General features: G+C 38.5%; 1 protein-coding gene across 6 annotated transcripts in view; it reads left to right on the top strand.

The window, feature by feature from the left end:
• The first annotated feature begins 8,365 nt into the window (after positions 1 to 8,365).
• atp11b (ATPase, class VI, type 11B) overlaps positions 8,366 to 25,025 on the top strand; it is a 64,630-nt gene continuing 47,970 nt past the window's right edge. For 2 of the 6 annotated variants that reach the window (XM_004914415.4, XM_031902133.1), the window contains exons 1-3: positions 8,370 to 8,649; positions 23,434 to 23,550; positions 24,761 to 24,850. In XM_004914415.4, coding sequence (XP_004914472.2) covers positions 8,599 to 8,649; positions 23,434 to 23,550; positions 24,761 to 24,850 — 258 coding nt within the window. In that variant the 5' untranslated portion in view covers positions 8,370 to 8,598. Of the gene's footprint in view, positions 8,650 to 23,433; positions 23,551 to 24,760; positions 24,851 to 25,025 lie in introns of all 6 variants that reach the window. The other 4 variants (XM_031902135.1, XM_031902134.1, XM_031902132.1 and 1 more) reach the window with 4 other exon arrangements.

Raw genomic sequence — 25,025 nt, 5'->3', positions numbered from 1 at the left:
ACCCTATAGGCTTATATTCAAGTCAATAAGTTTTTCCAGTTTTCTTAGGTAAAATGAGGTACCTCGCTTATATTCGGATCGGCTTATACTCGAGTATATACGGTAACCCCCTTAATTGTTAGCAAAATTATTTTAAATACCTCAATTTTGAGAGTTTTTAAAGGGTGGTTTAAAGGGAGGGCACCTTTCACGCAGAAGTAAAAACCTGTATGGTAAATGTTCTTTTCAAATTGCATTTTTATTAACACACCCATAGCCATTATAAAGGTATTTAAAAACCCCAGCTGTCATTCCCAGCTGTATGCCTTAGGCAAAGAGGCCGGGTAGCCAATTACTTTTACTTTCCATTCAGCACTCAGTTTCCCCGTCCCTCCTCACCATGTAATTGTGTAGCCAATGTATGGGCATATGCACAGAAACAAGATTTTGGGGTGATACAAAGCTTGCCTTAGCAACAGTGCTCACAAAATTACACCTTGCATACTGTGACTATGAATTCTAACAATAAAGGAAACAATATTTTAATAATTTATATAGTGTTAAAGTGACATTTATTTTGCTTGACAAACCCATTAGAAAAGATGACCACACACGTTAAAATCTGCTTGTTTGGTGAAATCACCAAATGAGTGGATCCTCTCCCAATATGCTCACCTAAGGAGGACAAAATTGGGCTAATTTGATCATTTAGCTCTTATGACAGGCATAGGCGGACCAAGGACTGCATAAGTGAGCCAATGCGGTCCCTGATCCAAGGGGAAAATCAAACCTGCCCAACTGGCATCTGACAGATTTTTGTCCAGATATCATTCAGGGGATTCCCACCGGGGGTCTCCATACACAGGCAGCTGGAGAATCAGTCTGCATGTGTATTCCCACTTTTACTTGTTTCACTGCCAACAAGTGAAATATCCATAGTGAAACTGGTAAGTGGATTTGATATAACAGCCTGCAGATGGCCTTAGTAGGGTAATCAGATATATGGCGATAGAAGAGATCTAAATATAAGGATTTAAAACAGAGCAACATGATTCCACCATGGATAAAGGATAGACAGCAGAAATGAAAGATTAGCGAGTAAAGAGGTAACTTTAGTAATAGCTTTGCTGTAGATAGACACAAAAAAGGTTGCATCTTGACAACATTCCTTTGGAGGAGATGATAGTTCTTGACAACAGAATCTTACTGGCATTACAGTGTGAAAGCCAGCTGAGGCATAGCACAACAGTACAAAGTCCATTCTTGAAATATCATTTGTATTAATGTAGAAGGGAAGAGTCTGGTTCCAAAGAAAAGTTGGAATTGATAAACAGCAAAACTCTCACATGCAGTCAGGTCATAAACTAGCCTTACTGCTCATAAAAAGCACTAAAAAGCACCTGAACAATAAGTTAAGCTTCTGGTGAAGATGAATTGCATTATGCAGTTAAACAAGCACAACTGTGCTCATGAAAGAAATTGAATCCTACAAAAGATCATTAAGTCACACCAACACAGGAATCAGAAAGGATTAACTGCTGTCTTACATAAAGTCACTTAGCAATGATGACCATAATAACCTAGGATTTAATCCTTCAGAGTGAAACATCACACAAATATGTGGAAGATCTTAACTAGTGGTGTGTGGGGCCTTTACTTACAAACCATGCAAAATGTCATGCAGTTTAAGAATAACAGTGTTTTATAATAACAACATTCAGAACTTTGTTACCTTAAGGGCAAATTAGAGTGATCTGAATGGGTTGCACAGAGGCACAACTGAACAAAAAGAAAGAAATCATTATTACATTAACTGTATCTATTATACAGAAAGTTCCTAAATACAGCAATAACATTTAACTTAGTGACCTTTATTTAACAAACAATTTCTTATTTTTACTGACATCTTTGTTACAAAAACAGTACCTTGTACTTAGTCTTATCTATCCTACCATAAATTCATGTTGATGAGGTAGCATGGTGGAGCAGTGCTGTAGTCTAAGGTTTGATTTCAGACAGGGCATTACATGCAAGGAGTTGGTATGTTCTCCCAGTGTTTGCTTTTGGTTTCCTTTGGGTTAGAATGTCTAAACATTTTAAGTAACTTGGTTATGCTCCACATTACACAAAACAAAGCATTCTAGATACTACAGATGCAGCCAAGTGCATTTACCATTCTGACTTTATGTCTCTTCCAGTTAAAGGGGTGTTTCACCTTTAAGTTAACTTTTAATTTGTATAGAATGGTCTATTCCTAGCAACTTTGCAATTGGTTTTCATATTTATTTTTTATAGTTTTTTTAATTATTTGCCTTCATCTCCTGACTCTTTCTACCTTTCAAATGGGGGTCACTGACCCCAGCAGCCAAAATCTATTGCTCTGTGAGGGTACAATTTTATTGTTGTTGTTACTTTTTATTACTTTATTTTTTTATTCAGGCCTCTCCTATTTATATTCCTGTCTCTCGTTCATGCCACTGTCTGGTTGTTACAGTAAATAAGACTCTTGCAACCAGCTGCTGATACACCAAACTGGAGAGCTGCTAAACAAAAAGCTAAAGACCAACTGCAAATAATCTTAGATCATTAATGTCTACATGATACTAAACATTAATTTAAAGGTAAACAACCCCTTTAACACGGGGAAAAAAATACCAAAATTCGACACTTTGTGCCACTTGGTCTATGGCATTTTCTATTGTGTTTTGCTGGCAAGTCTTTGCACTGTAGCACCAGCTAGAGGCAGGTTTTAACACTCAAAAAATGTTGTCTGGACATCGTGAGACAAAATGTGAAAACTTGCTGCCTCCATCTGTAGGTCCTGTACAAGTAAGCAATAATTTGAATCTCCTACCTTAAAGGAACAGTAACACCAAAAAATGAAAGTGTATAAAAGTAACTAAAATATAATGTGCTGCTGCCCTGCACTGGTAAAAGTTGTGTGTTTACTTCAGAAAGTCTACTATAATTTATATAAATAAGCTGCTATGTAGCCATGGGGGCAGCCATTCAAAGGAGAAAAGGCACAGGCACATAGCAGATAAAAGATAAAACACTATTGTATTCTACAGAACTTATCTGTTATCTGCTATGTAACCTGTGCCTTTTCTCCTTTTTTCCAGCTTGAATGGCTGCCCCCATGGCTACACAGCAGCTTATTATATAAATTATAGTAGTGTTACTGTAGCAAACACACCAGTTTTACCAGAGCAGGGCAACAGTGCATTATATTTTTATTACTTTAAAGCTCTTTCATTTTTTAGTGTTACTGTTCCTTTAAGTCTACTTAAAAATCATTAAACATTAATTAAACCAAATATGATTATTTTGCCTCCAATAAGGATTACTTATATCTTTGTTGGGATCAAGAACAAAGCACTGTTTTATTATTACAGAGCAATAGAAAATCATTTTTATAAATGAGAATTATTTGCTCATAATGGAGTCTGCTGACGATATCTCTAGAAAATGTAGACTCATTAAAGGGGTGGTTTACCTTCAATTTAACTTTTAGTATGTTATAGAATGGCCTATTCTTACCAACTTTTCAATAATAATTAAACTCTTCATATTTCTTAAAATGTTTGCCTGCCTTTACTGACTCTTTCCAGCTTTCAAATGGGTCACTGGCACCAACAGCAAAAAAACCCTTGCTCCGTGAGGCTACAATTTTATTATTATTGTTAATTTTAATTACTTATCTTTAGGCCCTACTCTATTCATATTCCTGTTTCTCTTTCAAACTACTGCCAGGTTGCTACGTTACATTGCATCCTAGCAACCAGATAGCTGGTGAAATTCCAAACAGATGAGTTTCTGAACAAAAAGCTAAATAATTAAAAACCACAAATAATAAAATATAAAGACCAATTTGCACTCTCTACATCATACTAAAAGTTAATGTAAAGGTGAACAATGTCTTTGGGTCAAGCTAAATGTAATTTATCATAAGCGAAATATTCTGTTGGTAATAACTTTGCTGGAAATGGTATAAAAATCAAATGGAATATTGATAAAGCTGTGTATTTCTCCTTATATGTAATTTAACCAATATTGCAAAAATTATCTGTTCACGAGCGCGAAAAAATTGTCAAGAATCCGCTTGGAGCGTTTGTGTTTTAGTGAATCTCCCCCTAAGGGGCAGATTTACTAAAACTCTAACTTTTCTCATTTTTTTTCTTTTTAAAAATTTAAATACACTTATTTACTAAAAAGTCTGAATAAAAAAAATACATGCAGGAAAAAGTCAAAGAAAAGTTGCAAAGCTGTGAATTTTTTTAATTGTCGCACTGAAACCTCTACTTTTTCAAATTGCCACACAAAAAACCAGCATCAAAAATCAAAAAAACCTCTAGAATTTTGAAGCAAAGAAGGATCCTTCAGGGAAGGGATATCTGTTATAGACTTTTACATGATCTCGACAGGTTTTGGCTGGCGAATCGTCAGATTCAGATTCTTAGCCATTTTGTTGCATTGTAGGTCTAGAAAACGTTGCGCCTTTTTTCTGCGACCTTTAGCACTAAAAACTAATTTGAAAAAATAAATCCAACTGGATTAGTAAATGGACAACTGGATTTATCATCAGTCATTTCAGGGGGACTGATCTCGTTTCAGATTCCCTGTCCCCATGGAAAATTGACCTCTGTGTCAACACGTCTGAAAGCTGACTGTCCCCCTTGCAGCAGGACTGTCCCCCAGTCAATCATTGATTTCTGAACAGGAGTAAGGAGGGAGAGATCATTAGTCATCTGACCCCCTTCCATTTCCTCCAAACTCCTCCAATTATTTTGGAGATTTCTAGGGAGATATCAAGATGTGGCTGTGATTTTGAGCAGGTGTATGGCAATAGGGAGGTTGGCAAAATTGGGTGTGGCATAAACAACTTTTTGTCCCTGGATTTCACTTTGGAAATCTGGTAACCTTACATCACACAACCATTTTTAATGGGCAATATTCTGAATACTTGAGTATTACGTGGAGCTACACAATCACCTAAATGCAATAAACACCTTGATAAGTACACCAGATTTTACATGACAATGACTGATGTTCCAGCAGTGATATATCTTTTATATCTTGATTTTAAAAAGAAAAAAAAATCTTGCAACAAAGGCCCTCCTATCCATCTTGTATAAAGCAAACTGAGTGCATTCTCTTCTCGAACTAGACTTACTACTCGTAAGGGCTCATAATGTATTGCTAAATACTTAAACCATAAATGAACAGGTTTAGCCTGAGTTTATTGGAATATTTATATAAAAACTGTAAATTGCTGAATGAGCAATTGAAGTGCTTTCTAACAGTACTTGCTACCAGTGCAGGGTCGGACTGGGCCGCTGACCCGACAATTGCCGGCTCTTCCACTACCCTACTGTTCCTCCCTTGACGCGTTAAATTTATGCACGCTCGGGGAGGCCGCTGGGTGGGGGACCCTGCGGGGGGATGAGGGGACGCGGCCGTCGGGGGCACCTGCAGGGGGTTGTGGTAATGTGAAGTATAAGGGTGCACAATAAATAAAAGTTACACCCACTGCTTGTTACCTCATCATTACTCTCATAAAATCAGGTAAACTGCCCAGTAACAGCAAATTGAAGAGAATTTAAGAGAATGCCCATGCATTACCTGCATGACACCTATAATGATGAGCAAGCATGTTGCATGACTTTCACAAATAAATGTGATTTTCACAGTTAAGTTACAGCATAGTTTATTCAAAGTTTACAGTGCATTGCAGTAGGTACAATTTCTTTATCTTGCAAGGTCAAAAGTCTCCCTTTTTCTAAAAGATATGTAGATATATAAGCTACTGCCACCTGTACTAGATTAAAGTTAGGACTTTGAAAACAAGCCCAATAGAATAAAGGAAACAGGAAAGGAACAGTACCTGAAAACTTTATTAAAACCTGGCATAAAGAAGTTCCAGGTTTGGACTTGTACTTTCCACATCTAAGTGCATTAGGCCCCTATACAACTCATTTCACTGGGAACCCTTACTCCTGTTAAAATTTGTCAACTACAGATTAAAGGATGCTGCTCTCAGTAGCCAGAATAAAAGGTCTATTATCCTAAAATGAGGTTCTGGTCCAAAAGCCTTGGCGAGGTCATGGTACCTACAGCTTGCTATTTACTACAGATATATGCATCCAGAGCTTAGGGTGATATCTGGCTGAAGCAGATGGAAGTCTGGCATCTTTTCACTACTATTAGAGACCCTATCCTACTACCAGCCCAAGATGGGACCAAGTGTGAGCAGGTTCCTGTAATTAGAGTCAACTGCCCTAGTAAAGTGAAGCATATTGCTGAAACACCACTGCATTCTACACCTGTGCATGTGATAATATTGCTGGGTAAAAGGCAACTCTCTTAGGCATTGGTGTTTTTTTAAACAATCAAATAAGGGGTCAACATTTGCACTTTCTGACATGTCTCAACTCAACCTGCTCCTATTCTATTATCTCACCTGAGTTCTTGTCAATTGGGAGCACTTTCTACTAAACTCACAAGTGATTAAACCGAATATTTTAGGCTACTTCACCTTACAGCTGCTAGGCCAGAATGCACTTATTTGAGGTAAGCAATGGGTGAATTCAGTCCTAGATACACCATATATTGCTTCTGCCCTATGAAGGGGAAGACTTAGATTTTGTTAGCCTCTATGTGAAAGCAATTCACTGTAAACCCCAATGAAGGCCTTACCCCTCAGTATTAATCAAACTGTGTAACCCAGATAGTTTATCCATTACAATAATTCTGAGATCCCCATAATAAAAAAGTTGCTTTATTGTACTTGGTTAGGCTGGTGCATGTAGTTCCTCATATCCAGCACATTTCTTCTTATTATTTAATTTTATGTGAATTACCTGAGTTAACCGAACTTTTAAATTCTTGACATGCTTGTCTCCTCTTCAGTATTAAATGAACAATCTACAGAGACATACTTTCCAAAATATACTTATGGTACTTATATTGACTGTGTTAATGTACCTCCAGATCCTCTTTTTGCAGAATACACAGCTTGATTCAAAAATGACTTGTTTTCACACATGTACATGGATTATCTCTGATAATCAGGGGGGGGGGGGCTTGGTAAATTTTAGACTGATGGTTAAGATAAGCTCATAAGTGGATTGTGAGTGTTTACAATCACCATCCATAAACCATAAAGCTATTGCTTCAACACTGTTATTTTTTCAAGATTTTAACACTGTATTTTTTTCAAGTGTTAAAGTTTCTTCCTTCTTTCATAGACCCGGTATTATGGCCCAAATGATCTTTAAAAATAATTTTTACTCATAAGGCTCAATTTTCAGTGAGTTCCATATCCCCCAAATATCACCAACCTGCTCTCTGCCTTTATAAATGCATATAGCATTAGTATTAGTTTGCAGGGAAGATTGCTATCAGGGCGAGTTCATGAGGTACTCCAGTCAGTGGACCCATGGCAGAGGGGATCACCGAGACAGGGAGGTAGTTTCTATATGAGGGACACTATGGGCAGAATTTGTGGTGAGTGGGTGGTTGAATGGATCATAAGCAAGGTTGAGGTTCAGTGGGAGAGGATGGTGTAGCTCAGAGACATGATCATTTATGCACCTCTCCCCTGCAATCAATATTAAACTCTGTTGCCAGGATCCTCCTGCTCTCTCCTAAGAGGGATCCTGCTCAGCCTCACTTAAGCTCTCTAGCATGGCTGCCTGTTAAGCAAAGGATAGTATACAGAATCCTGCTGACATTCAAAGCCCTTCACTCCTCTGCTCCTCACTACATTTCTTCACTGGTCTCCCTACATGTTCCTGGTCATCTCCTCCGCTCCTCTCAGAGTCTCTGTCTTTTTACACCATCCACACCCACTGCGCTCTCTTGTCTTAAACCTTTCTATCTCGCTGCTCCTTACCTCTGGAACTCTATCCCTGAATCCCTCCGTAGGGAAAACTCACCCACTCTCTTTAAGAAAAAACTCAGCTGTTACCTTCTGGAGCACTAAAACATTATTTTGCCCAGTCCTGGGCTTAAGGGCAAATGCCCATACCTGATGCACTCTTACCTTCCAGTGTGTGCCTGTCCCAACCCAACCACTTAGATTGTAAGCTCTACGGGGCAGGGACCTCCTTCCTACTGTGTCTCATACCACACTTACTCCCTGTGTATTTATACTTACTGTATTTATAACAACACTTGTCCTCCCTGTGTGTAATTTTGTAATCCAACAGCAAGACAGGAGGATAGCCTAACAGCCTATTTTGAAAACAAATTTCTGACTTTAACAAAATGTATGTTCTGTACTGCTTAATACTTTAGCAGTAAACGGGTAAAACAATATCTGGACTCCGGAGCTCGAACTCTGACCCTGGTTCCATCTACCCCGAATCTCTCACAGAATCCTGCGAGTCCGGGTCACTGGCAGCGCAACGTCACGTACAATGGGCGTGTCTGACTAATCGTTCCTTCTCCCTTCACTCAGGCGTGTGCATGTGAGTCCTGTGCTGGCTGCGGGAGCGCGCACCGCGGAAGGAGCTGGCGGCTGGGGCAGGATAAGCAGCGGGGGAGTCACAGGCAAACTCTACCGTCTCCTTCCTAGTGGGGCCATGCGGCGGAGAACGCACTAACCATCGCCTGCCGATGGAGTACCTAAGGGCCTGTGGGCCGTGTCGCTGGCTTTTGCAGCAGCTGGTACGTAATCCCCACCTGTCTCTGTTTCCGCCTCTTCAGACTTGGGTACTTTTAGTAGGAAAGCCTGGGGATCGAGCTCCGATCGAAGGCCTCAGTCGCACTTCGTTGTTATAACTTTTTGTTTCATGTTCTTCTTAATTCTTTGTGTTTTGCACAGCGTGAGGTGCTCCAAATAAGCGTAGTGGCGGTGATAAATATTTAATGAACGAACGTTTTGCAATCCCTGCAAGACATGGAGTGCTGGAGTTGGATAACTTTCTGTGTGCTGCTTGGACAAATACACCGTGTCGTGTTATTCTGTGCCCTACCCCTGTCACACTGCTGCCACTTGGTGTTCATGGGTAAAGCAGGGCCGCCCCACCTGCTGCCCTCCAGCTCTGTACAGCATTGGCAGCGTGTGATCTTGTGAGGTGCAGCTCAGCAACAGCACAAGTAACCAGCCTGGGTAACTCTTTTTATATGGTAATGGAATTCCTCAATATCCTTATATTTTACAATGGGGGTACTTTATTCTAAATATACTAATACACAGGTGCCATGTATATCCTGTCAAGTATATTTTTAAACACACTGTTTATTGATGTCAGCACTTGTAATTTGTCATGGAACTTGTGTATTATAAGAATTAATGAAGGCTGCAGACAGCTGTGTTGGGGCACACACATGCACATAGTGAACTTATTAATTGACACATTTATCTCATAAGAAATATCAGCAATTAATGTATTAATAGCCATTATAACAAAGCACCAATACATTCTGCAGTGCTTTATAGTTCAACCACAGTGATACCTTACCTTTCAATTTTGAGTTAGCAAATAGCAGCTGGTAGCTGTGTGTCTTCATTACCTTGCTTGATGTCTGGCTGTAACATTGGCTAAGCGGAAATGGCCACACCACTACCTGCTTGCTGTTTTGTATCTGGAATCATATATAGTCCCTTATATTAGCGGTGTGGGTGCCTTTTGGGGCCCCAAGGAAGTCAGTAGGTTTACTTGAAACTGAAGCAGACCATTATCTTTTTTTTTTCCCCCTCAAAATAACTGTGAGACATACATGCAACCCTAAAGCTGGCCATACACGCACCGATACTATCGTACAAAACCTCGTTTCGTACGATATTTGGTGCGTGTATGGCATGTCGGCGAGTCGACCGATATCGCAGGAAGCTGCTGATATCGGTCGACTCGCCGATCGGACCGGTTAGAAAATTTTGATCGGGCACCATAGAAGGCGCTTCACCAAAATCTGCCGTCAGGGCTGAATCGGCAGAAGGAGGTAGAAATCCTATTGTTTCTACCTCCTTATCTGCTGTTTCAGCCCTAACGGTGTGTGGCGGATCTGACAATGTTTCGTGCGACCATCGGTCAGATGTGTGGCCACCTTTAGGCTTTTGGCATAGATAGCATTTGCAAGTTTGTGTATTTAAATTTGCTTCTTACACCCTGTGTAAGTAGGACTGTCAGGAGAGGCATCCCACTGCCAGTGCTCATACACATCTGTGTTGTTTTCTGCCAACTAAGCAAATAACCTGTGCTATTAGTCTAAACCACTTCAGGGAATATGACAGTAGAAGTTCATGCTGCTCTGTTGTACTGAGGATATTTTGGTCTGTCTTGATTATTAACCATTATTATTTCCTGTTTATTAAAGAATTAATTTCAGATGAGAAAGCATAGTGCATGCAGTTATTACCTTATTTTTGGCGCTTGGGTGCTGATCAGCAATCTTATGCGAAGTGCATGAGGAATTAGGTGCTGTGACTCCAGGCTGAATGAGCAGCTGAAGTTGCCAATGTGCAATACTTGTGTTTGTATTGTAGAACAGTAAAAATATTAATAAATCAAGGACAAATAGAAACAATTAAGAATAGTTTTCAGTGTAAACATTTGCTACCTCAACAATTAGTGGTTGGTTTATCTCTTTTATATTATTTTTTTCTTGAAAATGTCTTTATGTAAAATTTGTTATATATGTTATGGGTATTGTAAAACTTCCTTTTAAATTGAGAATAGAATTAGGACATAATCTATTACATAATATCTCAATCTATTTCTGAACTGTGAGTACTATAATTTTTACTTAAACAGCTCCATTAAGTGGTCTTAAAGGGATTCTATCATGATTTTTATGGTATACTTTTTATTTCTAAATTACATTGTTTACATAGCAAATAATTCACTCTATCATTTAACATTTTATTCTTGAACCAACAAATGTATTTTTTTTGTTTGTAATATTGGTGTGTATGCGCCATCCCAGTACATTGTGCCTGAATCTGAGCTCTCGGAAAGAGCCAACACTACACATTAGAACTGCTTTCAGGTAATCTATTTTCTCCTACTCCCACGTAACTGGAGGAGTCCCAAACTGGACTTGGATTTCTTACTGTTGAGGGCTATTCTTATATCTGCTGGAAGCTGCTATCTTGCTACCTTACCATTGTTCTACTGGGAGGGGGGTGATATCACTCCAACTTGCTGTAAAGTGTGACTGAAGTTTATTTAAGCATAAAGTGTGACTGAAGTTAAAAATTCAAAATTAAATATAAAAAAATCTGTTTGTGTTTTTGAAAAATAGATTTCAGTGGAGGATTCTAACTGATGCAATTTGAAAAAAACATATTTTTCCATGACAGCATTGCTTTAATATAGTCAGTGCAAAGTTTTCAGGCTTACCGTAAATAAATATGGTTTTGAGGTGAACTCTGTCTATCAGATTATTGATCTAATGTGAACACTGTATTGCAGGGGTCAGGAACCTTTTTGGCTGAGAGAGCCATAAACACCACATATTTCAAAATGTAATTCCGTGAGAGCCATACAATATGTTTGGCCGCGGATGCTGCGGGGCAATGTAGGGTGGGTCCCAAGGATGCCGGCTGCGATGCGGAGGAGAGCGTGGCCTGCGCTCGGCGGATAGAAGATGTGTTCTAAGTCTTAGAACACGTCTTCTATCTGTCGAGCACAGGCCACGCCCCCTGTTATTTTTTTTATTAAAGATTTGGCAAAGAGCCAGATGCAGCCATCAAAAGAGCCACATCTGGCTCCCGAGCCAGAGGTTCCCTACCCCTGCTGTATTGCTTTGGGGTTGGTCAAATTGTACAGACTGGTTGATCAGCATTTGTATGGCCACCTTGACTGGGTGTTGTCACTTGGCCATATATCCAGCTAAGAACATTTTCTGTACACTGACCATTTTACAGAGAGCTTGGCAGAACTTGAAGGAGCATGAAGGAAGCATGATAACAGCTCCCTTACCCCTGCATTGCTAAAAATGCTCCTATGCCCCACCTAGTAAAATATATGAAAATAGCATTCAATAGTAAAAATTCAAGTGGGGCTCATGACTCCAGTTACAATGAGTAGGAGAACCAATAGCTTATCTGAAAGCAGTTCCATTGTGCAGTGCTGGCTCCTTCTGAAAGCTCAAAATCAGGCAAAATGGACTGAGATGGCTGCCTGCACACAAATCTTACAGCCAAAAAAACTTACTAGTTCTAGAATAACATTTTAAATGTAATAGTGAATTATTTGCAATGTTAGTGCAATATAGTAATAAAAATTATACCATAAAAATCTTGCCAGAATCCCTTTAAGGATAAGTGCACAAAGGGTGATTTTTAGTGTTTTGTCGTTCCTCTGCCCCCCCCCATTGTGTCAAATTGTAACAATTAAGGACAGGGGTGTCCAGACTTTTATAATTTATTGTCTGTATTAAGTGTAGTTATCATTGGCCCGTTATGTAGATGGCCAAACTGATAAAAGATCCGCTCATTTGGCAACCTTGCTAAACAAATTGATCTTTATGTGTAGCACAATTAGTGACTATTGAGAAACTTAGAAACAAATCATTCTGTGAAACAACTACCCTTTTAATGTATAAATGGGATCTTGTACTATCTTGCAGTATGTAGTATATGGGACAATAACTACAATGTTGGATGTCAGCATTTACTTTGTGGTCATGAATTTGATTATTTTCCTTTGAGTGATTGGTTATAGTATTTTGGTTGTGAACCTAGTACTATATAATACATATTGCTGGTATAGTTAAAGTTTTCTGAGCATAATATCTGCTTCTGATACTCTAATAAAAATTTTTATTTTTTTCATATGGGGTTCTCTGTAACTGCAATACAGGTGGTCCTGAAAGCTTTTCTAGAGTGAATAAACCACTAAAGTATTATTCTAAAAAGTCTTTAAAAAGCAAAAAATTATAAAATAGACCTTTAGTAGATGACACTGTGCCATTAACTACATGTTAACACCAAAAGTATTTAGGCATGGAGTGTGCTTTTCGAATCACTTGTGCCCATTACTGAATTTTTTGGCATTCTCAAATGCATTTTTATTCTGTGGTTTTTGCATTATATGGTTTTATAATCTAAATTTCAGGTTGCTAGATTGGCATCTGGCAATACGAAAACAGTTGCATTCTAGAATCTAAATTGTTGCTGATTATGCTTTAATTTGATTACACTAACAAGACAAACATTTTAAATTTCAAAATGGACTGCACTGCTCTAGAGTTTGTGCATTACATTTTGCTTTTTATCATGCTCCACTCTAACTGGTGGCCTGTGGCCCCCTGCCTGTCTGCTGTGACTGCTTACCTTTGTATAAGATAAACTGGCCCCCTGCATTGTTCACACCTCAGACTCAGACTGTGAGCCCCCACATTGTTCACCTGCTCAGACCGCAGACAGACTGTAGGAGTAGTGCCAGCATTGTGTCAATGTATGTACTGCCTGCCCTATGCTACATGTGTGTATGGTACACACAGGCAGTAAAGGGCAGGATGAATATGGCACACACAGGCAGCATAGCGCAGGCAGAGAATGGCGCATGCAGGGTAGGGCAGGTAGATTATGGCGCATGCAGGGTAGGGCACGGAGAGTATGGCGCACACAGGCAGGGCACGGAGAGTATGGCGCACACAGGCAGCATATGGCAGGCAGTGAATGCCTGTGGATGCCACAGTCTGCCTGCCATATTCTGCCTGTGGGCAGTGAACCTGGCAGGGGCTTGTTCTAGGAGTTTGTTCGCATTTGGAAAATGTCATTATATGGTCCCTAAGGGGTGTAATTATGTGCTGGGGGTTGCTATGCTATCCACAGGGAAGTTAAGATACATGGAAAAAAGACTTGGGAGCGGCTGTGGAAGTTAAGCACCCTTTGAGAACATGTATGTAAGTGGTGTGCTGAAGATTTTTGTTTATGTTGATCCACAGGGAAGTAGCAGCCATATGGATTTAAGGGTATGTCTTAATTTGACATAGTATAATTCTTTCACAAATAAATGAAGTGTGATATCCTTACAGTGAGTACCAACAATTTGGCTTTTTGCAACCATTAATGTGGGTATGGTCTTAAAAGCTGTTGTAATAACATTGGTGTAGTTTGAAGTGGGTGCGGTTTCAAAAGGGGGAGTGGTCAAAACTGGATTCCATTATCGGCCCTCCTCCATGTAGACCAGAGATATTCCATCCCTCGGTACCACAGAAGTTGGACAGTACTGCTCTAGAGCATTAAAAAAAAAGATCTTACAGATTGTTTAGAGTACTGTTGTCTATATAACATCAAAAGGTAACCCTAAAGGGGCAGTAAACCACCAATTCACCATGAGTTTAGTAAATAGAGCTTGGGCTGGATGTGCTTGGCTATTTTTTGCCTATTGTAAAAAAAAAATCTATGGTTACTGTTGTTTCTGAGGTACCAGAGCAGAGGTAATCCCCCTGTATACAGATTTTTATTCAACTCACAAGGACAAAGCATGGAATAGCTTCAGTTGCCGTGTTTAGCTCATTAAATAATAAAAAAGTTTTCTTTTTTTAATTATGACATCCAAATTGTTATACTTGTATTTAAAATCTAAGCTGTCAGTCATATATTGCCTTGCCTGCCTATATGCCTCAGTCCTAGAGATGGGGGCAATAAATTACTTTCACTTTCCATTCTGCTTTTCCTAGATGTCACTGTATTCCCTCTCCTTCTTCACGATCTATAATTGTGGGCATGGGCATTAGTTCCCCCTTTCTGGCACATTCACAAGATTTGGGGTGGTACAAAACTTTCCCTGCCTGCTAGCATATAGTAAAGTATATTTTGCTCAAATAACATGAATAATTTCTTAGGGTGACCGCTCCCCTTTAAATTGATGAATCAATGGTAAATGGTAGAATAAATTATTTGAAAGGCACTTTGTGTCTTAAAACACCATCAAACTAATGACCGTATCCTTTTAAACATTTATTTCAGGGTGAACAGCCCTTGTTAGATAAACCTTTGGAAACAGAAATCTTTTTGTGGGACTATTTTTATTTATTTTTTTTTTATTTCAAGGCTAGGGTTACAAATTCAAATGCTATTACTGATATGTTCCACTGACTGCCGCTGTTACTGTAGTGGGCAACCTCCCAATACTGATATCTGGGCACCTTGTCACAGTTGGAGTCTTTGGACTCGTTGGAGTTTTTCCACTGAAACATGTACCTCAGAGGCCTGTATCTGTTTTGCAAGCAGAGATAGATTGGATTAAATTAACAACAATATAATAAAAAATGTTTCGGATACCAAGGGAAATTTAAGGATCGGGCCAACTCTTTGGGCAGATTACTAGATTTTGCACAAATATAAGACTTGGCCATAGGGGTCTTTTAAAGGCGTAGTTCACTTTAATATTGCCATATTGTATGAAAGACATCTTGCAGCTAATCATCTTTTTTTTGGGGTGGGGGAGAAACTTAGAATTGACCTTAGACTTTAAATACTAACAAACTGAAGGCTCACTGTGTGGGTGAGCATTTAAGGAATAGTGATCACAACATGGTCTCCTTTGAGATAATGCTGCAGAGACAGCTCTATAAGGGAGTAACTAAAACACTTGATTTTAGACGTGCAGACTTTGCCAGTATAAGGGCATCTCTGCAATGTGTCAACTGGGAAAGGCTTTTCATAGGGTTAGACACAGAAGGAAAATGGAACATCTTTAAAACATTGCTTTGCAGGTATACACAACAGTATATTCCCCTTGTAAGCAAGGAGAGGCATCGCAAAGCAAAACCTTTATGGCTGAATAAAAGTGTTAGTGTCGAGGTTGGTAAGAAAAAACGTGCTTTTAAAGCATTCAAGTTAGCTGGGACAGTAGAAACATTCATCAGGTACAAGGAAGCAAATAAAGCATGCAAAAAAGCTATCAGGCAAGCTAAAATAGAGATGGAAAGGGATATTGCAGCTAGAAGTAAAAAGAATCCAAAATTTATTTTTTAATTATGTGAATAGTAAAAAAATGAAGCAAGAAGGGGTGGGAACCTTATTATCACGGGGGGGGGGGGTAAGTTGGTTGATGAGAACGGGGAAAAAGCAGAAATTTTGAACTCTTATTTTTCATCTGAGGAGCCAGCTAATGAAGGCTTCCCTTTTAATATGCCCAGTTCTAGTAATTTAGCTACTGGCGCATGGGTCACTCGGGAGGAAATTCAAAAGAGACTTGAACATGTAAAGGTAAACAAAGGTCCAGGACCGGATGGGATTCATCCCAGGGTATTAAATGAACTGAGCGCTGTGATTGCCAAGCATCTTCACATAATTTTTCAGGATTCGTTAAGGTCTGGCATGGTGCCGAGAGACTGGCGAATTGCTAATGTGGTGCCATTATTTAAAAAGGGATCCCGTTTTCAGCCTGAACACTATAGGCCTGTTAGACTGACATCAGTAGTAGGAAAACTTTTGGAAGGGGCAATAAGGGATAGGGTACTTGAATACATTGCAGTTCACAATACTATAAGTTGTGCCAGCATTGTTTTATGCGTAACAGATCTTGCCAGACTAATTTAGTCGCCTTTTATGAGGAGGTGAGCAGGAACCTCGATGCTGGAATGGCAGTTGATGTCATCTACTTGGACTTTGCTAAAGCGTTTGATACAGTACCTCACAGAAGGTTAATGATCAAATTAAGGAATATTGGCCTAGAACATAATATTTGTAAAAGAGTGGTGGTAAATGGAACATTTTCTAATTGGACCAGTGTGGTTAGTGGAGTACCGCAGGGGTCAGTCCATGGTCCTTTGCTTTTTAACTTGTTTATTAATGACCTGGAGATGGGCATAGACAGTACTGTTTCTATTTTTGCTGATGACACGAAATTGTGCAAAACATAAGTTCCATGCAGGATGATGTCGCTTTGCAGAGCAATTTAAAAAAAAAAATTGGAAAACTGGGCAGCAAACTGGAAAATGAGGTTCAATGTTGATAAGTGCAAAGTTATGCACTTAGTTCGCGTTTATATTATTTCTACCTATCTACTGAATGGTAGTTTGTTGGGGGTATCCTTAATGGAGAAGGATCTAGGGGTTTTTGTAGATAACAAGTTGTCTAATTCCAGGCAGTGTCATTCTGTGGCTACTAAAGCAAATAAAGTGCTGTCTTGTTTAAAAAAGGGCATTGACTCAAGGGATGAGAACATAATTTTGCTCCTTTATAGGTCCTTGGTAAGGCCTCACCTTGAGTATGCAGTGCAGTTTTGGGCTCCAGTCCTTAAGAGGGATATTAATGAGCTGGAGAGAGTGCAGAGACGTGCAACTAAACTGGTAAAGGGGATGGAAGATTTAAACTATGAGGTTAGACTGTCGAGGTTGGGGTTGTTTTCTATGGAAAAGAGGCGCTTGCGAGGGGACATGATTACTCTGTACAAGTACATTAGAGGGGATTATAGGCAGATAGGGGTGGTTATTTTTTCCCATGAATCAACGCACCAGAGGTCACCCCTTTAGATTAGAGGAACGGAGCTTCCATTCAAAGCAGCGTAGGGGGTTTTTCACGGTGAGGGCAGTGAGGTTGTGGAGGGGCCTGGATGAGTTCTTGAACAATCAGAATATCCAAGGCTTTTGTGATACTAATATCTACAGTTAGTATTAGTGGTTGTAGTTGGTAGTTGTGGGTTGTGTGTGCTGGGTTTATTTGGATGGGTTGAACTTGATGGACTCTGGTCTTTTTTCAACCCTATGTAACTATGTATGTATTTAGCTGCTGGGACTAGTGCCTCATAACAACCAGATTGCATTTTTAGTTGCAAGCAGAATAGGAATACCAATAATTAATTAAACTTGAATCTATTATAAACTGAATTGGCCCTCCAGTATTATTTATCTATAACGTACCAAGAGTTAATAAACCTTGGTTCAGCAGAATAGCTAAACATTAAAGCCTCTCCTTGCTTTGTAGTGTTTATTCAGTGTCCCTTCCTCATCGCCACAAAAAGGACATATAACTGAAAATCTTAATGTTTTACCAAGCAGAAGTTGTATAATGAGTACCAGGAAATAACCAATAACCACAAAACTTGCTTTGGTTTCTCATACTGTTGCAACTTTGAGCAAAGTGTAGAAATTTCTTTTTAGTATCACCCATTTGACACACGATGTCCCAATTCTCTGACAAATGTAAAAAAACACTACTAACGATGCATACATTTTTTTTCTCTAGAAATCCATCTTGGAACATACCAGACTCATCTGTAACCTCTCCCTCTTTTCTTTCCATTAGCTTAACGCGTGACTTATAACCACAGAAATAACCCCAAAAACAGTTAGCATATTGTTTTGATAAGTCGTCACAGTTTGACCATGAGATTAGCACAAGGGCAAAATAAGTGTTTGTTACAGTTAACTGGTCATTATGGATACAAAGAGGAGGAGCAAATTAAAACCTTTTTGAACAATTGTTAGGGCAGTGGTGCCGCACCTATTGACCTGTACAAAACAGCAGCCCAGCACAAACGACTATCTTAGATCACCCTTCTGTGTACTCCCAGTTATTTTGATTTTATTTATTTATTTTTGGTAAAGCAATACAAATTTACATTTTCCATGGCATTAAGACAGCTGATGCAATAATTTCAATAAAATTAGACCTTTACCTTGATAATTCTTTTCTATGCAAAAGAACTACAGGCAATCACAGGTACAAATGCATTTAATCCTAAACTATATTAATGCCAGGCAGCTGAAATCCTACATTTAAAACCCACAACTACGCAACAGATATGGGAAAATACTGCTTCTATCACCCAGAATTGTCCCCTAACAAGCCATGAATTTGCCCCCCCCCCCCCCCCCCCCCGGTATCTGTAACGCACATATACCTGCAGCACATTTTCATGATATTACAGATCAGAAAATTTCATTTGGCATTAATGCTGCCATTCTATCAGGTTTAAATGGACATTATACCCCTTTTTCAACATTGGTTCAATAAATAGGTGTTGTATAGTGTAGATATAATAGGGTTTGTGGAGACCATATTTTTTGCCTGTTTTAATTAGTGAAAATGTATATTTTTTGCACTACACAGGACAACATTTGAAGATGAGACTAAAGCCACATTCTACTTCCTGGTTCCAGATAGCAAATTTAAACAGATCAACACTCTACTGAGGAGCGTCTGTATAAAGCTGACCATACATGCACCAATAATATCATACAGAACCCCGTTTTGTACGATATTTGGTGCGTGTATGGCAGCGCGACGAAGCGACCGATGTCGCAAAAGGCTGTGGATATCGGTCGACTTTTCAATCGGCCGCCATTGAAGGCACCCAAGCAAAATCTACGGCAGAAGGAGGTAGAATTTCTATTGTTTCTACCTCCATAGCTGACGATTCAGCCCTGAACATCTGTGGAGGGTGGGAACGAACTTTCGAAAAGATCGAAATTGGTTTGTGTATGGCCACAGTGGGAGTGGGACCCACGGTCGTGAAGATTTATCGCTGGCGACTTATCTCCCCATGTGCCACTGACCTAAATAAACTTGTCCCTTCCCCAAGCTACAGCCTGTTATCTTTTAAGATACAGTAGCTCTTTATACAGAGGCTTCTTGGCTGGTGGTTTGTTTGACTTTGATCATTAGGAAGTAGAATGTGACTTTAATTAAATTTTCAAATAGAAGTCTACACATGCTAAACTGAGTATTTCTACTATCCTGTTTTTAATTAAATATACAATTTTATATTGGTTAAAATATATTTACTTGCAGCTAGAGCTGGGCGGTATGACCAAAAATTTATAAAAGGACGCGCGCGAGACCAGGCCGCACGGGTGAGTACCCTGACACCCCGGTATTGCGGTATCTGAAAAATTAATATAGTTTTTAAAAAAAACACCGGTATTCGGTATTAAACGGTATATCGCCCAGCCCTACTTGCAGCAAGCAAATGATAAATGCCATTGTTGTTACCCACTTGTGTGTTGCTTAACAAAAAAAAGTTCTATTGCTAATTACACTAGCCTGCTAGAGTACATATGTGTACTCTCGCAACAAATTGTCCAAAAAGAGAGTACATACATTTTAGAGATGTTTTTTCTTTTTGTAACTGAAATGCTTTGTACCCATTATACTTATAAAATATGCACACAATAATTGTTAAAGTATTTAACTACTGGTTGTGATTTTTCCATTAATTGCTTTATGTGGTTTTTAACTTGTCCTCAATTAAATATTTTCTATTCAGTTCTCTTTTTGAGGAAAGCTCATTACATAGCTCAGCTGATAAAAATAGTAAAGAAGCGTTCTCTGTGGCTTAAGGTTTACGCATTAACAACTGCAGTGTAATCGCTTATGAGTTCGCTTGGGTTGAAGGGAGATTTGTATTCTTTGTGTTATCAAGCTAATTAATGTTGACATTTACTATTCATTTGCTCATAAAATTATGCAACATGTTTAGACAAATGTTTGCCTTTTTATAATTTGAGTTTACTTTGGTTAGTAATATAGTAATATATACTATAGTAATATATATATAGTAATATATATATTAAAAAAAAAAGAAGAGTTGCAATGAAAGTCCATGAGGTCTCTATGCAGAATGTGTCTATGCAACTGATCACATACACTGCAATAAAATGAAAATGTTTATGTTCTAGAAATAATTTGTCAAATCAAGCAAATCATGTTTAGTTATTTGTGGTCCATAGAATTAGTTAAAGGAACAGTAACACCAAAAAATTCAAGTGTATGAAAGAAATTCCAATATAATGTACTGCTGCCCTGCACTGGTACAACTGGTGTGTTTGCCTCAGAAACACTACTATGGTCTATATAAAGAATGCAGCTATGTAGCCATGCGGGCAGCCATTCAAAGGAGAAAAGGCATAGGCACTTAGCAGATAACCGATAAAACACTATTGTATTCTACAGAGCTTATTAGTTATCTGCTATGTAACCTGTGCCTTTTTTACAGCTTGAATGGCTGCCCCCAGGGCTAAACAGCAGCTTATTATATATAAACTATAGTAGAGTTACTGTAGCAAACACACAACTTTTACCAGTGCAGGGCAACAGTACATTATATTTCATTTACTTCTCCACGAATCCGAATCCCGAATGGGAAAAAATCGTATTGGAAACAAAAATTTTGCAACTTTTTAGTTGCCGACGCGATTTTTCGTATTTGTCACGACTTTTTCGTCACCATCGCGACTTTACCGTATTTTGCGCGACTATTTTGTCCCTGTCGCAATTTTTTCGTATTGAGCGATTGTAAACGGTGGAAAAATCAATCCGATTTTTTCGTGGCGGCGACGAAAAAGTTGCAGAAAATATACGAAAAAGTCGCAAAAATAGCGATCATTGCGAAAAAACGCATTCGGACGCCCTCGGACCGTTCGTGGATTAGTAAATCTCTCCCTATGAGTCAGCTTCCTGCTGATTGGCTCAGATCCACATTCCGAAGGGGGGGGGGTGAGTTCTTGGCATTCTTGAGGGAGGGGGGAGCAGGAAAGAGCAGAGAACAGAAAGCTGCTTGTCTGGCATAGGAATTACAGACACAACAAATCTTTTTTCAGAGAAGTCAGTGCAGCATTTCTGTGCGTGCTTTATGGCTGTATTTACATAGACCTTTCTGATAAAGCTTACTGAGCTTTTACCTTTCTCCTTTAATGCCCCAAAGAATTTTAGGCAGTTTGCTTCTTCTGACGCTTCCCATTATAATAAGTGGATGGCCCCCTGTGATTTTTGGCCTTTTATTTCTGCTACAAAGCACTGTAGAACCCTTTGTGGGATAGTGACATACTGGGCACGTGCACATTAATATGTGCCTGGACGCCACTCCTATCCATTGTGTACTTTCTCATTCAGCAAGAATGAAAAACAAGACTGCATGCAGCTCTGGAGTCCTTTGTCTGTAAAACTTTTCTTTCAGACTTTTTTTCGTTTTAGCTACTTCTCCTCTGGGCAACCTTCATAACAAGGTTCCAGCTGAGTTACAACTTTGTGGTTTCAGCCAGTAAGTCTTGGTTCCAATAATATATAGGACAGGAAATAAGTGTTCACTCCAAATTAACCTGAAATCTAGGCTTTCAGCTGTTCATAGGAAAGAAAATTGGCTTTGTCCTCTGTTCTCAGCCCCAACGGCCTCCTACTGTAAGGTGACTGTTGCGGCTGGGTTATCGGTTGGCAGTATGGAAGAATTTACTTTTAAAAGGATACTGTCATGATTTTTATACTATACTTTTTATTTCTAAATTATACTGTTTACATAGCAAATAATCCACTCTACCATTAAAATTTTATTCTTGAACCAACAAATGTATTTTTTTAGTTGTGATATTGGTGTGTAGGCAGCCATCTCAGTGCATTGAGTCTGAGCTTTCAGAAGGAGCCAGCGCTACACATTAGAACTGCTTTCAGGTAACCAGTTGTTTCTCCTACTCCCATGTAACCGGAGGTGTCCCAAGCTAGACTTTGATTTCTTACTATTGAGTGCTATTCTGAAATCTACTGGGGGCTGGTATCTTGCTATCTTCATAAATACGCAAAAATACTGGAGCGACAGGACTTATTTAAAGGGGATAAACCGTGCTATTTTATTAGTTGCATACATGGTTTACAACTAATAAAAAAGCAGTGTTCATCCTGTTTAAGTGTGACTGAAGTTTATCCAGTAAAGTGTGACTGAAGTTTATCAGAGCACAAGTCAAGAATATGGCTAGCCCCATGTGAAATTTCAAAATGAAATTTAAAATAAATCTGTTTTTGAAAAACTGATTTCAATGCAGGATTCTCCTGGAGAAGCTCTATTAACTGATGTGTTTTGAAAAAAACTTGTTTTCCCATGACAGTATTCCTTTAAGGGATTAAGTTAAGAGCTAATGATTTATTTTGTTTTAGACTTGTCTTTGTTTATAGTTTTTTGCATTATCTATTTCCTCCTCCTGCCTCTTTCCAGCTTTTCTTAACCCCAACATCTATAACATTATTGCTTTGTGATGCTACAGTTTTATTGTCATTTTACTATTTATTACTTAGCTTTCTATTCATGCTCTCTACTACTTTTCTTTAAATTTTTCGTAGAAACCCTGCTTAGTTGCTATAGTATTCTATAGTATATCAGACCTTAGAAAACAGATGCTAAAATTCTAAAATGAAGAATTGCTGGACAAAAAGCTAAATCATTTAAAAACAACAAATTAAAATAACTGTGATAATAAACCTTAATTTTAATGTAAGTTTCACTTTAATGGTTTTAGTATTTATATACAGTGTTTCCTAGTAACATTTCTTAATCTTAATTATATTTGAAATACTGATTTTTTTTTTTTAACCCAATTATGTAAAATATCTTCCATTAAAACCATTAAACCCTGTGTGTAAAAACTAAAAGATTGTGTTGAAAAATGTTTAATCACTGGATGCAAGTTATAGAAATTGTCACACATGCCCATCATTTATTAACCGTTTGCCTGTTATTACTAATCTATAATCAATTTCCTTCTACCTTTATGTTTAAGGGATTTGACCCACCCAATCACAGTGAAACAAGAACAGTCTACGTTGCAAATAAATACCCTCAACATGATCACTATGTTCCCCCAAAGTTTGCAGACAACAGAATTATTTCATCAAAGGTAAATATGCTGCTTTTATTTATTTGCCTTACCAACAAAGCAAAATATGTATTTAATGTAATATACAAGATAATACAGTTTACCATGGAGCAAGAACCCACCCGATATGCTTAATGTAAAATTGTTCAGAGTGCTTTTTTCCTTCCTTGTTTAAAAACCACTAATGTCATCAAATCTAAGCAGCAAATATTAGGCATGTGTAACAGGAGTATCCCCTGGGGAAGACTGAATGGCAGAAGTTTTGTTCCTGAAGCAGGAAGCATGTCCTGCTTTTCTGAGCAGTTCTGGTGCTCAATGTGACAGGACCGATAGAGATGAGCAGAGAAATGTCAGAAGATACTTCTTGCATCAGTAACTGACACTTTTGCCATTCTGTTTCACCCCTGTCCAGAAAGAAAAATAAGGGACACTCTTGTTACATGCTATGATGAAAAGAGATATGTAAATGGAAAAAGTGCTCAGAAGACTTTACATTGTTTTACGGGTGGGTAAATCTCCCCTTTTATACTTTTCTGGCATTAAGCTAGCTTTTTAACGCTACAATCTTGTCTACCCACTCAATCAAAGCAGAATGTCTGTACTGTGTAAACCAGTATAAGGCTACTGCCACATGGAATGCTTACTCTCACTTTTCTGCTCCGATTTCTGCAAAAAAAATGATATATAATTGTACTTGAATGGGACCTGTTATCCAGAATGCTCTTTCCGTAATTTGGATCTCCATAAGAGAAAAAGGAAATTGTTTTAAAAAATTTGAATTATTTGCTTATAATGGAGTCTATGGCAGATGGCCTTTCTGTAATTCGGATAACGGGTTTCCAGATAAGGGATCCCATACCTGACTTCTGTGCACTAGATCTGACATACAGAGTGGCGTGTAAATTACCTTTTGCAACAAACAGGTGCTAACCTGACAGTATTTTCTTGTTGGGACATTGATTTGGAATGCTGTTTTGGCTTAAATTAAGAAAGCTTTTGACACAGGAGAGGCCAAGTTGGTCACCCCATGTATGCACTTTCCAGTTGTAAATGTACATTTTTTATGTTTATTTCTTATTTCTTATTTCTTATAAGGAAATGGACTATTGTCTCTGACCATCTCTTTTAAGGCTTTTGGAATAGAGAATATCCCCCCAATTTTTTTACATTTAACAATATAGTAAATGTTTTAGCTATCCAAATGCTAACATTATGTTTTGTTTGCTTGCAGTATACTGTGCTGAATTTCATCCCTAAAAATTTATTTGAACAGTTCAGAAGAATAGCAAATTTCTATTTTCTAATTATTTTTCTTGTTCAGGTAAGTTAACTTTCTTTGAAATATTTACATTATTTTATTTAAAGTGTTCTTTAAAATATGCTGTCTTCTGGACTAATGAACTGCGGCTGCCCCTAGCTCACCCCTTCCTAAACCCCAAGTTCAAAACATTTTGTCCTGCCTTTTGAAGACATCAAGAAGGGAAACACTGTTTGGT

The sequence above is a fragment of the Xenopus tropicalis genome, chromosome 5, assembly GCF_000004195.4.
Source record: "Xenopus tropicalis strain Nigerian chromosome 5, UCB_Xtro_10.0, whole genome shotgun sequence".
Taxonomy (NCBI): domain Eukaryota; kingdom Metazoa; phylum Chordata; class Amphibia; order Anura; family Pipidae; genus Xenopus; species Xenopus tropicalis.
This window is presented reverse-complemented; position numbering and strand designations above follow the sequence as displayed.